Raw genomic sequence first — 13553 nt, forward strand, 5'->3', positions numbered from 1 at the left:
TGCGCTCGTGGGTCACGAAAATAAAAGCGCGCAAAAATAGAAAGAAACATAAACTTGTTGAGTACACACACATAAACCAGTGAAATGCATATGTGTGCAGATTGTGTTTAATAAGGTGCAGAGTGACCGGGCAGCCCCTGTTCACATGTGCCCTCTCGGGTTGAGCATGCATCACGGTGGTTGGAGATGAGATGCAGCTCAGCAGATCCATGTTTTCCTCCACTCACGTGTACCGGTTGCTCGGTTGCGCCCGTCAAGCTGTCTCTAAAGCCGTGAGGAGAGCTTATTCCGGGAGCCTCTCCTGCTGTCCTACATCAACAACAGCCAGCATTTCTCCAGTCATGGCTCCGAGTGAACACTGTTTTCTTCACCGACAGAGCAGAAAACACAGAAGACAGATCATGATTTTACGCGGGTCACGTGAGTAAAATGCGTTTAATTGACGTTTTGATTTGTGTCAAAATAGTGCGTTGAAGTTGGTGGTGGAAAATCACTTGTAGAAAACAGATGACAAGGAGGTTTAAGCAGTGATTTATGACTTCTTACAGCCTACATAGGCTTTATTAACAAAGGATCCACGTGTGAGTCTGTTCACCTGGAGATAGGTGGAGTTTTGATTCCAATGTCAACTTAACTCAGTACAACTTCATTTAAAGACAGAGTTTACATTTTTACATTTGCATTTGACATCTGAGGCACGTGTTGTCAAGTTATAACACTTCAGTATGTTGTATATATGAGAAAAAAATGTTAAAACTCATCATTTCTGATGGAACCTGGAGCTGGAAAGTCTTTAAAAGGAGTCTGAGAAGTTCTCCATGTGACAAGTCTGGATTCAAGTATGTGTTTATGAAATTACGGTTTATTAATAGGGTGTTGGCAGCCCACAGTTTAATATACAACTGCAGCTCTGTTAACCATGGGCGTAGATGAGATGAGGTTAAGGTTTGGAGTGTGGGCTGGTTCAGGCATTTAATACAGATTACATCAGTCTGTTCACGCACTGGAGGAGCAAGATTTTTCACAAGTGAGGGGAAAATCTTCGTGGAAAGGTAATAACATCGTTTATATCTGGTAGCAAGTGCTTTGAAAGTTAGGTGAGTTTGGGGAGTTAAATGGGGGGCAATTATTTTACTGCATGTTTTGCATGACATAATGCCACGCAATCATTTTCAGTTAAGATTATTATGCAGTTTTCATTGCCTTGTCATGTTTTCAGTTTGAGATGATTAAAACAATATCAACATAATGTTGTTTGCAGTTATGGTTGAGTTGAAATTGGGATTTAAAGTTATGCAATTGCCAAATCCTACACTATTACAATATATTTGTACAGTATTACATCATTTTTGCTTGCATGGATCCCAGTGTGATATATCTGTTATATTAATCAAAATGATCATGCAAATATGCTGATTTTATTTATTAATGTGAAGGACATTGAAGGCTTCAAATCCCAGCAGCAACATTGCTTTAAACTTTTATTTTAGGTTAAATACAGTCCTTTCTGATTCCCCCTTTTTGATATGCTATTAAAAACTTTTCAGTAGCTTAAGGTGCACACTTGTTCAGACTGTTCAAAAGAGTTTTTGTTTCTATGATGCTTTTAATAATGTCTTATTCCTCTCACTTATTTCAGAATGAAACGAGGAAGGACAGGTCTAAAGTCAAAGTGCCAAACCTTTCCCACCCACGAGGAGAGGACTAAGAGACTAAAACTAAACCAGGGGCCACCCAGTTTCACTCTGGGTCTCACGGAGGATTGGGGTAACCTGCCTCACCATGTCGTCCTGCAGATCTTTCAGCATCTGTCTCTCGTGGACCGAGCCAGGGCGTCCTCTGTGTGCAGACGCTGGAATGACGTCTTTCACACTCCTGATCTCTGGAGAAGGTTTGAGTTTGAGCTTAACCAGCCGGCCACATCTTACCTGCGCTCCACTCACCCAGATCTCATCCAGCAGATCATTAAGAAGCACGCCCAGCACCTGCAGTACGTCAGCTTCAAGGTAAAGGCCATCTCTGGTGTCGCATGTTTCTCTGCTCCTCTGGTTTCACTGCCACTTTTACAACACGGCTAAAAAACAATATGTGCTTACTGTAATCCAAACCATCTGCTGCAGAATCCATCATGACGCACCAGCTGTCTTGGCATTAGTGGGCTTAACACATCTAGACATGAGATGATTCTTACACCTCCATCTTTACGTCTTTCACTGTGTGTGTATGTGTTTTTATGTTTTTAACCTGATGGTGAATCACTGCTGGTAAATCAGGTGGACAGCTGCACCGAATCTGCAGAGGCGGCCTGTGACATTCTCTCCCAGCTGGTGAACTGTACCATTAAGACCCTGGGGCTGATTTCCACAGCACGACCCAGCTTCATGGACGTGTCTCAGGTAGGAGACAGCCCGTGTTTCATATCCATATCTCAACACTTGTACTGCTGCACTATTTATTTCGCACAAATAGCCAGATTAGTCACATCTTTGACATTTGCACATCAACCTGAAAACTGTTTTTTTTTTTTATTTTCATCCCTAAAAATGAGTTATCGCTCCAGTTTAGTTTAAAATTTAGAAATGGAATTCTGCATAGCTGTCTGGCAGAGATGACTAAAGAAATATGGGTTTAATCAGCAGCTTGTGTTCCTCCTCAGGCTCACTTTGTGTCTGCACTGACAGTGGTGTTCGTCAACTCAAAGTCACTGTCCTCTATCAAGATTGATGACACTCCAGTTGATGACCCGTCCCTGAAGGTGCTGGTTGCCAACAACAGTGACACACTCAAGTTGCTGAAGATGAGCAGCTGTCCTCATGTCTCCCCAGCTGGTAACTACAGCACAAGAAATACATTTCAGAAATATAAGAAATGCACAGTAACTGCCAGTGGGGGAAGTAACAGAATACGTGTATTTAAATTACATTTTTAGAATGCAAAATATGAGGACATGGCTTGAGTTGCATTTACAATAAATGGTAAACAAAGCACATTTTCATTCTTAAAATCAATAGAATGCTTAAAGGTGCTGTTTTTTTGTTTTTGGGGGGGGCAATTTTAAAAATGTTTTTATTTGCAAAAAAGTGACACCTACATATATTAATACAACCCACATTTCTCCCAACAGTAGTGGACAACAAATAACATGTAACATACAAAGACTACTGATGATTAGACAGGCACTGGTTTTTAAAGTGTGTATTGTTGGCGCCAAAGTTTGGAAGGCATCACTAATTTTTCAGAAGTGCTTAGTTTAAAACAAACTGCAAAAATATATTTGCACTATCGTAGGCTATGCACACCTACTTCACAAGTTTCTTACTCAACTGAATCTCTAACTGACTGTAGATCAGCCTTTTTATAGTGTTTTCATCCCGCAGCCTGTGTTAATATAACATTATAGACAAAAATGCCGGGACAGATTGAGTTCAACGGGCTGGGCCACAAAATGATAATGAAAAATATCATAATATAATTTTATATTGCAGTCAATAGTATTGTAATAAACTATTTTATTTCATCTTTAGGATTAATTTTGTTTACATTGTCATCTTTTAGTTTTGTTGGTTTTCACTTAATTTTATTCAGTGTTAAATTTTTAATATCATCATAATCATTATAATATTTTTAAATGTTCCATCTCTAGATTTCTGAAATTTTCACATTCTGGCCATGAATAATGTGTTTAAACCACAAGTAACCACTTAGTTCCTTCAGCTCTCACTCAGGATCAAACTTCAAACTCTAAACTTAAAAGAAATGTTTTTTCTTAACCTTTATCATGATAATAATTTACAGCAACTGACATGAACATTTTTATCATGATAATATTTAAAATCAACAGGAATGGAAATTTTACAAGCTGTAGATGTGATGTGTCCAGTGTTGTTGTCCAGATGGTTTCATTTATTCTTAGTAACTCCTAGGTTCAGTTCATTTTAGGGAGCTGTAATGTGGAAGTGGCACATTCACTCACACTGTTACATACATTAATAATGTGTATATGTTATAAATTACATTTAAGTGCATGCGTTCTGCAATTTGTACTGAAATACATTTTAAAAGTGACCCTCCCAACACAGGTAATTGCTGATTATTATGATAACAACAACAACAACAACAATAATAATAATAATAATAATTATTATTATTATTATAGTGTTTGAAGATGCCTACAGTCTTTTGAACCTGTAAATCTTGGGACTTGTCTCTCTCCTCAGGTATCCTCTGTGTGGCAGATCAATGCCATGGACTCAGGGAGCTGGCGTTGAACTACCATCTTCTGAGTGATGAGCTCCTGCTCGCTCTCTCCTCTGAAAGACATGTCCACTTGGAACACCTGCGTATTGACGTGGTGAGTGAAAACCCCAGCCAGACCCACTTCCACACCATCAAGAAGAGCAGCTGGGAGGCCTTGGTCCGACACTCACCTAAAGTCAACATCGTCATGTACTTCTTTCTCTATGAGGAGGAGTTTGAGCCCTTTTTTCGTGAGGAGACCCCCGTCACACACCTGTACTTTGGCCGGGCAGTTAGTAAAGAGATGCTGGGCCGCATCGGACTGAACTGCCCCCGCCTGGTGGAGCTGGTGGTCTGCGCCAACGGCCTGGAGCCACTGGACGAGGAACTGATCCGCATCGCAGAACGCTGCAAAAGCTTGACGGCCATCGGTCTAGGGGAGTGTGAGGTCACCTGCAGTGGCTTTGTGGAGTTTGTGAAGATGTGTGGAGGCAGGCTGACTCAACTGTCAATCATGGAGGAGGTCCTGATCCCAGACAGCACCTATAACATGGAGCAGATCCACAGTGAGGTGTCAAAGCACCTCGGCCGCATATGGTTCCCTGATATGATGCCCACCTGGTAAGGTAAGAGAAACCAGAGTGGAGGGTTGACAGAGCCATATGACCCTGTGTACGATTACAGTATTTGGAGTACATGTTCTCTGAGGTACTTTAAGACAATATGTCAAAAATTTTGACAGTTACTGTTGTTACTGAATGATATGAATATCAATCATCATCATCATCAGCTTTTAGAAGGGGATTCATTCCTAAAGATTACATGTGAAGCTAATGTGCTTTTGTTCTACAAATCATTCTTGCTATGCATAGATATTGTTTTGTGGAAATTTGGTCTGTAATGAAAGATTTTTGTGCAGTGCCACCATGTACTCATGCACTTGTTTATAACATGATCTAAATGTACCATCACTCTGTTTCTTCAGTATATACGATGGGTGCCATCTTCTGGTTGATCACTTTTCAAGCATCTCTCATCCTGCAAAAACTGAATGTTTCAAAGAAAATCCATGTGATCTCCAAAGTTACTTATCATTAATTTGGAAGTAAATTCCCATATCTGTTTCAGCTTCAGTCCATGACTTCTAACATTTTGCAGAGTACAGTTTGGCACACCTGCCTGGACTCAGTTGGTCAGACCAATGTCAGAGAAATCACCAACAAACGTGAGATTAATATAGAACAAGAACAAGAGTTTCCAGTTCTGCCACACCTTCATGTGAAATACAATGTGTCTTTTGTTTCTAGTCTAGTTTTGATTGTTTGCAGACTTTTATATTTATTGAAAACCTTTAATTGACTTTCGCTTAAATGTTGTTGATTTACCTTAGTTTGATTACCTTAAATGTTGTTGTTACAGATGGATATTTAGATATTCCATGGCGTGGCAGTTTCATGATATATTTCTCGTCAAAAAAAACAAAAAGAAAACCAAAACTCACAGACTGGTTGGACAGGTCAGCCTGTCTTCAAACAAAAGCCAATAAAGAGCAGAGTTTGTTGAGACTTTAAGGTTCTCTACTGTCCTCTCCCAATATTTATTTAGGTGCTTGACATTTCTTACTATATTTTTTGCTGTTTTTATTGCATCTGTTTAAGATGTATGTGTTAAAGTGCTGATGAACGTCAAGTTCCACAGGTTGTGATCAGAAATTCATATGTGGAGGCAGTATTCATATCTTTTACTTTTGTAAAGTTGAAGCACCACAGTGTGCAAATACTTTTAATGGTAAAGTAATTAATTCAGAACTTACTCATGTAAAAGTACAAGGGTATAGAATGAAAAATGCAAGTAATGAACTATTACAGGATGATGTATAGTGTATTACTTGATTGATTATAAGTAGTGACACATTAACCTTTTCGTGGTTTTGATGGTAATGATGGGCCTCATTTTGATGTGTTTCAAGTGTTGGTGTAGTTAAGTAACTTAATATACTATAATACATAATAATATATAAGACGACTTTTATTTTTCATATTAATAATATAAATCAGAGAATCAAATATTAACTCGAGTTAATTTTAAGACATGTAATGGAGTATTCAAAATTGCACCAAGCATAATTAATGTGCTTAAGATGCTTTTAGATGTAGTTTTTTAATGAATGTTCTCAGAATGTTTATTAAGGTTCATATTTGCTTCTTTGATTCACAAAATTGCCAAATACATTGTATTTAGAGCTTGATGTTATTTTAATATCTTTTTATTACTTTGTACACATTTATTTTGCACAAAACCATTGTAATACATGTAAATAATTCCATAGTATCCAGTGCCACATTGTGCCCCATGATGCACTGTAGTAAAAGCTATATAATGTTACTCATCATAACTGATTTTGATGCATGAGCAGCAGTGACACTGTAGTTGCGGTCTGTGGCTTGTTTTGCTCACGTATGTACTTTAATAAAAGGAGCTTTAATTTATGTGTTGTTGTTTTTTCATATATCATCACAGACAGCCTTATCTGCCTCAATTTATTTTAATATGTGATGTCGCTCAGTGTCCCATTTGACCTTTGTGCAGCTCTTTGGTTTAGACACTAGAGGGCAGCAAGGATCCAACTGGATTCTGTGGGACCTTACATAAGCAGTGCTGCTACAGTATAATGAAGTATGCCAATGATAACTCAGCCCTTTTACAAGTGGATTTGACTAGTGCACACTCCATTTCCATATAAAAAAAACAACAGACCCCATAGCATGTATGTGTTTTGTTTAGATTTTTTTTTTTAACCTTTTTATCTTGTATTATCTCACTGCAGTTGAAATAAAACAAAGCTCAGTGTTCACATATATTAGGAAAATACATTTTTAATGTTTTCATAGTACTTTCCACAGATCATTTAATACATAAAACAACTCAGGCCAGCCTATCAATACATTATCTCAAATCTCACTTGTCTTTGCCTTGATGACATGGTGTTTTTCAGATGTTTGGAATGTCTAGGTGAGAAGAATAAATTAAACCAGCTAAGCATTTTGTTCTGGAAAAGTGCCACTTTTTGGAGGGGTGGGAGGCATGACTAATTGGGTTACCACTGTGCTCTGAAAACCTATCAGAAATGTAATAGGCTTATGTGTTCACTATGGAAGCTTGTTATGAGCTGAGTAAGAGGAGAGGGCCTGCTTTCTCATCGAGAAGCTCATTACAAAACAGACTCATCACCCCAATCAATAAATTGTCACAAGTAAGAAAGGACCGATTTCTCCTCCAGATTATTAACACCAATCCCCCAAGAAATGAATCACAACTGTGATGTTTCCACTCGTATGCCACTTCAGATTATTTACAGCCTCCTGAATAAATAATAATCTTAGTGCAGTGCAGTTTTTGTCCATTAGACTGCAGTGAGTCTCTTCTTCTCATGTGTGTACAGGTCTGTTATAGTTCTCAGAGATCACATTCAGTGTGAATTCATCCCCCGTGATTTCAGAAGCGGTGGGAGAGGGGGGATAAGCCTCCACAGATGTCCCCAGGGTGGGAGAGGGTGGGACAGACAGCCCGGAGCGTTTGACCTGCCCACCACCCCTGAAGCTCCTCCACTCCTTGATCCACTGATCCCTCGTGATGGGGTCCATCCGATCCAAATGCCTGGCTTGTTCAAGTGGGGAGGGGGCGATAGAGTTCTTCAGCACGTGAAACGTGTACCTGGGGGAGAGAGTATGGTGGTGAGAAAGTAGGCCAGAGAAAAATATGCGGCCCTTTGATGTAAATCACAGCATTCCCTCTAAATATCAGCACTTTGAGAAGCATCAGCTACCAAGAGGAAGAACGCAGTCCTGCATGACCTTCACAATCCACATTACTTCATTACTTTATCATGCATTCACGCACCACAAGATAACAATGTACACAAATCATTTGTCCTGTTAAATGCGCTGTCATATAAACTTAATACATAAAAAAAAATCATGGTTATTTGGGAAGGATTATAAAAGAAATTCAGATGTGATCCATAAAAATGATAAACAACATCAGTTTCATCATCAGTTACTAACTTTATCTCTAGTGGTTTATTCCAACCAGAAGGATTTTGTTTGTTTTAAAGTAGGATAAATCATTTTGGTCATCTTCAGACTTTTCTCTGCTGAAAAAGGACTGCTTTAACAGTGATGCTTGTATGTTTAATATTTACTCTGTCCCAACATACATCACAAAAAACATCAACAATGGATTGACCAATTTAAGAGCAAATAACAAAAGACGAAAAGAAAAGGAAAGGAATAAATTGTCCTACAGGATAAAAAGCTTTAATATGGCATCCACTGAGGATGATATTTTTCCTGGTGTTGTGATTTATAATTAATTTAGTTGCACATAAACCAAAAAAGTTGGATTAGGGATAAGACATTAAAATACTAATTTTCAGTTTATTAGTTCAACTGATTTGCAGAGATAACAGGAATCTTACTCAATTTTTTTTAGATATAGCTAAACAATACACATATACACATAAAAAAGAGCAACAAATAAAGACTCCTGCTCAGTCTATGATTACAATTAACAAAGTATGAAATGGAAACTGGCCGCAGTTTGTTAGTATTCTCCAGTGCGTTTCCATAGCGATGGATGCAGGATTCATGATGGTACCTGGGCAGAAGGGCGACCACAGTGGTGATGATGCAAACCAGGTAGAACATGGGGTCTACCATCTGGCTCTGGAGGGTCCAGTATGCATTGCAGGTGACGCAGATGGCACTATAGGCCAGCGTCACAATGAAGTACAGAGCCACGCTGCCCAGCATGATTACCCAGTGAACCACGGTCTAGAAACCAGTCAATCAAAACCACAGTAAGAGTCCCATCAGTTATAAAACAGAGTAGAATAATGTGAGGAATAAGCATTCAGTGTTTCTAGCTGCTGTAAACACGGTTATCTATCACATCATAATTAAATGAAAAGCAACTGAAGCTATTTAACAATGATACCTTCACTCACTGGAGGAACTGTATATTGTGATCACATCTAGATTTAGATATCCATCAGTTTAACACTCACCCACGCTTTGATCTCTATTGACAGGTGAAGCAGGATGGTAAATAAAGAAATTGTGTTCACAGGTGTTCCAAAGCTAAAAATATCCATGTCTGAACCTCGGTAAGCCTGAAGTGAAGACGAAAAAACATGTTGGAAGAATTTTGGCAAAAGCATCGAACCAGTAAAATCAATGCTTATCTCACACATTTCACCATGACAGATGTGGTATTGCTCAGTTTTGGTAAATGTAAATGTTTTTCTTACCAAATATGGAATGAAGAAGCACACTAGACTCTGATAGAAAGCATCGAGCATGGACACCCAAAAAGTTGAAAACCTGTATTCCTAAACGCAAACAAGATGGAAAGTTATAGAACAATAAAACAATATACGTATTGTTATAATATTAACCATTTACCTAGAACTATTTCTGTGGTGACTTCCAAATGAAAATTTCCCCACACTGCAAAAAAGGGTGTCTAAAAACAAGATAAAAACTCTAAATCTGAGGAAAAAGGTAGGTACTCAAAACAAGTGAAATATCTGTCCATGCAGCAATCCTGTTTTAACATGCTGTTCATTTTCATCTTGCACTGCATTATTTATGCATTATTTTTTTTGTTAGGTTTTACTGATATTATTTTAATATAGGACTAATTTCATAGGAATTTTTACGATGTACATTGCTGGTCCTGAGTACTGATTTCGTTTCATGTATATACATGTAATGACAAATTAATTGAACCTTGAACCTTGAAGATAATTTCAGTTGATAAGATTTCTTGAATAAAGATTGTTAAATCTAGAAATAAGCATGTCTACAGATGTATGAACACTTAAATTAAGAAATTAACTCTTAAAACAAGATAAATTATCTAATACTTCTAAATCTAAGTTTTTTGTTTTATCTTGGTAAAAAAAATAATAATTTGCAGTGCACATTTAACCCTTCCTATGTGATTTATCACACATTTTTCTGTAAAAACCAGCTTTTTTCCTATATTTAACTTCTTGATCATTCTTTACAGCTCAGAGTAACCTTAGGGATTATTATATCAGAACAGAGAAAACTGAAGAAAAAGTGATGTTTTCGGCAAAGTATATCATTAACTGAACACAAAACAAGTGTCCTACAACTACTGTTATTTGGTAAATTGCATGGGTTTCACTGGTGAATCAATGTTGCAGAAGATGACTGTATTTCCACGTTCACTATGGATCTTCTGAACATCCAAAAAGACACATATGATGCAGGTGCAAATCTGAGAAACGCCAATTTACCTGATTTATTCAAATATATTGATAGAATTCGTGTTTTAACCCGTAAAGACCCAAAGACCTGCGACCAAAAGCATCTTCTCATCTATAATGTTTAATAACTGTTGATCCACTAATCCTATCAATGCATGTAAATAATTGGTGTAAAATGCAGGTTGTCATCTTTTAATGGTCATCAGATATGACCCATTTGGACGTTCAGAGGCTCCGTAGTGAATGTGGAAACACTGTCATCTTCTACAACACTGATTCACCAGTAAAGCCCATGGAGTCGGATCAATGACAGTGGATTGAGACACATGGTTTATGTTCAGTTAATGAGAGATTTCACTAAAAAAGTCACTTTTTCTTCAATTTTTTATGTTTCTGATATAATAACCCCCAACTATACTGTGACCTTTTATGAAGATCTACATGATCAGCAAATTAAATATAGGGAAAAATACCCGATTAACACTGAAAAATGCAAAATTAAGAGGATAATAATAAAATAAAGGGTGATAAATCACTTAAGAAAGGTTAAATAGGGAGAAACATTCATTTGGGAACTGACACAAAAGTAGCACTGGGTCTTTATGGGTTAGACCAACAGCTGTTTAGAATTTTTAGGGTTAACAAGTTTTTTATTATTAACATATTACTGGCCCATTCCTCCCAAATGCAGTACATATAAGCAGGTCTAGTATGTTCTTTTATGTTATTTGATAGTTGCACTGACCCCTGAGCCCTGTCCAGTCCTATACAGTTCAGGAACGCCAAGCAGCATCTCTGCAGAAATGTCCTTGTCCAATATGCCAAACATTATAGGTGGTGCAGATGTAAAGAAGAGGTTGAAGAAAATCATCAGCCAGTAGTCGATCATGGCAGTAGCAGTGAAGCCACAGAAGAACTGATACCAGAAGAGCAGGTTCACGTTGGCCTGTGAAAAAGGTCATGTTCAGTAATAACAGATGAGAAACAAGCGCAGATGGAGCCATGCAGAGTTTTAGATACAAAACTAACCGTATTCTTATAGAAGAAGTAAATGATCATGTTTGCCAGTCGACTGTTGCACCAGTGTCCGTGAACCAGGAGCAGCTTTTTTAGGTGTTTGAAGCGCGATATAGCAAAGTCACTCATCATGACCGCCTGCAGAGGATGAAGCAACATCATGAAAAGCTCAAACATGAGGAAGAGAGCACATCTTTAAATGAAAAGACATGGGTTCTGACCTGCATCCCTTCCTGCCCAGATATCCCAATGCCAACATCAGCTGCCTGGATCATGTTGACATCATTAGCACCATCCCCTGAAGACACAGAGACAAGGGTAGTTTAACAAGACACACTGAAGTTGCTTTGTTTATCTATTTGTTTTCTATGATCTGAAAGGACGAGGCCAAGGTTGAATCTGGTTTAGTAAAAACATTTGACTGGAAACATCAGAAAACCATAAATAAAACTATAAATTACATGGATTTTTTTCAGGATACATGGAGATTTATGCCCTTTGGTAGTAATGTATTCTGAGTTTTTGATGGTTTAGTAAAAGAATAAAATAAAAAGAACCTAGAAATTTGAAATAACGTACGAAGAAATAGGAAAGAAACTGTATTCCAGCATCTATCTTTACAAAACGCTTGTCTTAATCAGTCAGATTCAGATGTAAAATATTGTCAGATCAGTCTAATGCAGATGCCTTCATACAGATGTGCTTGTAGTTCACTTATGGTGTCTTACCCACAGCGAGCGTCATGACCTTGAGTTTCTCCCTGATAATCTTCACCACTGCGCTCTTCTGTAAGGGTGTGACTCTACAGCAGAGCACAGAGCGGCAGTGCTTCGCCAGCTCCACGAAGCGCTCCTGCAGATCTGAGGACAGAGTCATGGCCAGGGTGCGTCCGTCAATCACCAGCGAGATGTCTGGGGTCGTATCCACATTACGGGGGTCTGCTACGTACCTCCTCACCTCCTCCAGAGTGCAGTCCAGGATGGATGTGCAAGTGAGCTGGAAAAAAAAGCATTGTTCAATTAAATCATTCAGCAGTAATTTAGATAATCAGTTCATTGTTTTAGTAACAGATCAGTGGAAGTGAAAACAATGTATTGCTCCCGGCTTCTGCTTTGTCTTATGTATGGCTGATGTTGTTCATTGGTTCAGGTCAATCAGTCCACACTTAAATCCACAGAGAAAAGTTTTAGACAAAGAAAATAAAATACGTTTTGTAATTACAGCACATTAATAACCATTCTGTAACACAGGTATTTTCTGTCCGATCAGTTAAAATATACTTCAAATTTTAAACCCGCTTTCACCAGAGCTGTTGAATCCTGATTAATTCAGTAACAAACATGTATTTTCATTGTATTAACATGCATTCCACACATCTGTCGGATCACAAACAATTCATTTTAGGGTTTGGATTCAGGTTTAGGGGTATTTTTGAGTCATGTTCAAACTGAACTTAAAATAGAAACTAGAAGAGTTTTTTTTCCCTCAAATGACATCTAACCAGTGTACTCTATTTTCATTCTAAACCTAAATCTAGTTTAGGGTGTCGGTGACCATAGATGGTGACAACTGGAAAATACAGCAAAGAAATTAAAGAAAAGAAAATATATTAGTTTTTTATATATATATATATGTATACATATATATACATATATATATATATACATATATATATATATATATATATATATATATATATATATATATATATATATATATATATATATATATATACATATATATATATATATATATATATATATATATTTAATGCGACCTCCCTTTCTTCCTAATAGGTTTGACTTGTTTTGCTTGGGTAATGTTAGATTTACTGAACTAATCCTCAGGTTTGGTTGAATCCATATTGAACATTTCTTAATATTATTTGTAATTTACACTTTTTTCATGTGCATTGTTTTGTGTGTGTGTGTGTGTTTTGTGCACATATTTACTGCATTTTCTTAATACTTAATAAAGCATTTAAGGCAATAAATACACTATTTAC

General features: G+C 37.5%; 2 protein-coding genes across 2 annotated transcripts in view; one reads left to right on the forward strand and one right to left on the reverse strand.

Annotated features, from left to right (window-relative positions):
* fbxl3l (F-box and leucine-rich repeat protein 3, like) lies at positions 1 to 6725 on the forward strand. Its single transcript, XM_030145458.1, has 5 exons — positions 1 to 420; positions 1640 to 2006; positions 2274 to 2396; positions 2657 to 2828; positions 4218 to 6725. Exons 2-5 carry the CDS (start codon positions 1641 to 1643, stop codon positions 4859 to 4861), a joined length of 1305 nt encoding a protein of 434 aa, XP_030001318.1. The 5' UTR covers positions 1 to 420; position 1640; the 3' UTR covers positions 4862 to 6725.
* atp10b (ATPase phospholipid transporting 10B) overlaps positions 5982 to 13553 on the reverse strand; it is a 23172-nt gene continuing 15600 nt past the window's right edge. The window contains exons 14-21 of the mRNA XM_030145457.1: positions 12277 to 12544; positions 11770 to 11846; positions 11561 to 11686; positions 11277 to 11477; positions 9545 to 9625; positions 9302 to 9406; positions 8893 to 9068; positions 5982 to 7950 (exon numbers count right to left, since the gene is read on the reverse strand). Of these exons, the coding sequence (XP_030001317.1) occupies positions 7665 to 7950; positions 8893 to 9068; positions 9302 to 9406; positions 9545 to 9625; positions 11277 to 11477; positions 11561 to 11686; positions 11770 to 11846; positions 12277 to 12544 (1320 nt within the window). The 3' untranslated portion in view covers positions 5982 to 7664. The remainder of the gene's footprint in view (positions 7951 to 8892; positions 9069 to 9301; positions 9407 to 9544; positions 9626 to 11276; positions 11478 to 11560; positions 11687 to 11769; positions 11847 to 12276; positions 12545 to 13553) is intronic.

Source organism: Sphaeramia orbicularis, chromosome 10 (genome assembly GCF_902148855.1).
Source record: "Sphaeramia orbicularis chromosome 10, fSphaOr1.1, whole genome shotgun sequence".
In the NCBI taxonomy this organism is placed as follows: Eukaryota; Metazoa; Chordata; class Actinopteri; order Kurtiformes; family Apogonidae; genus Sphaeramia; species Sphaeramia orbicularis.

Excerpts from the sequence above, each read along its gene's own strand:
- fbxl3l (XM_030145458.1), top strand. The coding sequence starts at position 1,641 with ATGAAACGAGGAAGGACAGGTCTAAAGTCAAAGTGCCAAACCTTTCCC. Across the intron at positions 2,397-2,656 it reads GCTTCATGGACGTGTCTCAG|GCTCACTTTGTGTCTGCACT; the intron begins GTAGGAGACAGC and ends GTTCCTCCTCAG. Across the intron at positions 2,829-4,217 it reads TCCTCATGTCTCCCCAGCTG|GTATCCTCTGTGTGGCAGAT; the intron begins GTAACTACAGCA and ends CTCTCTCCTCAG.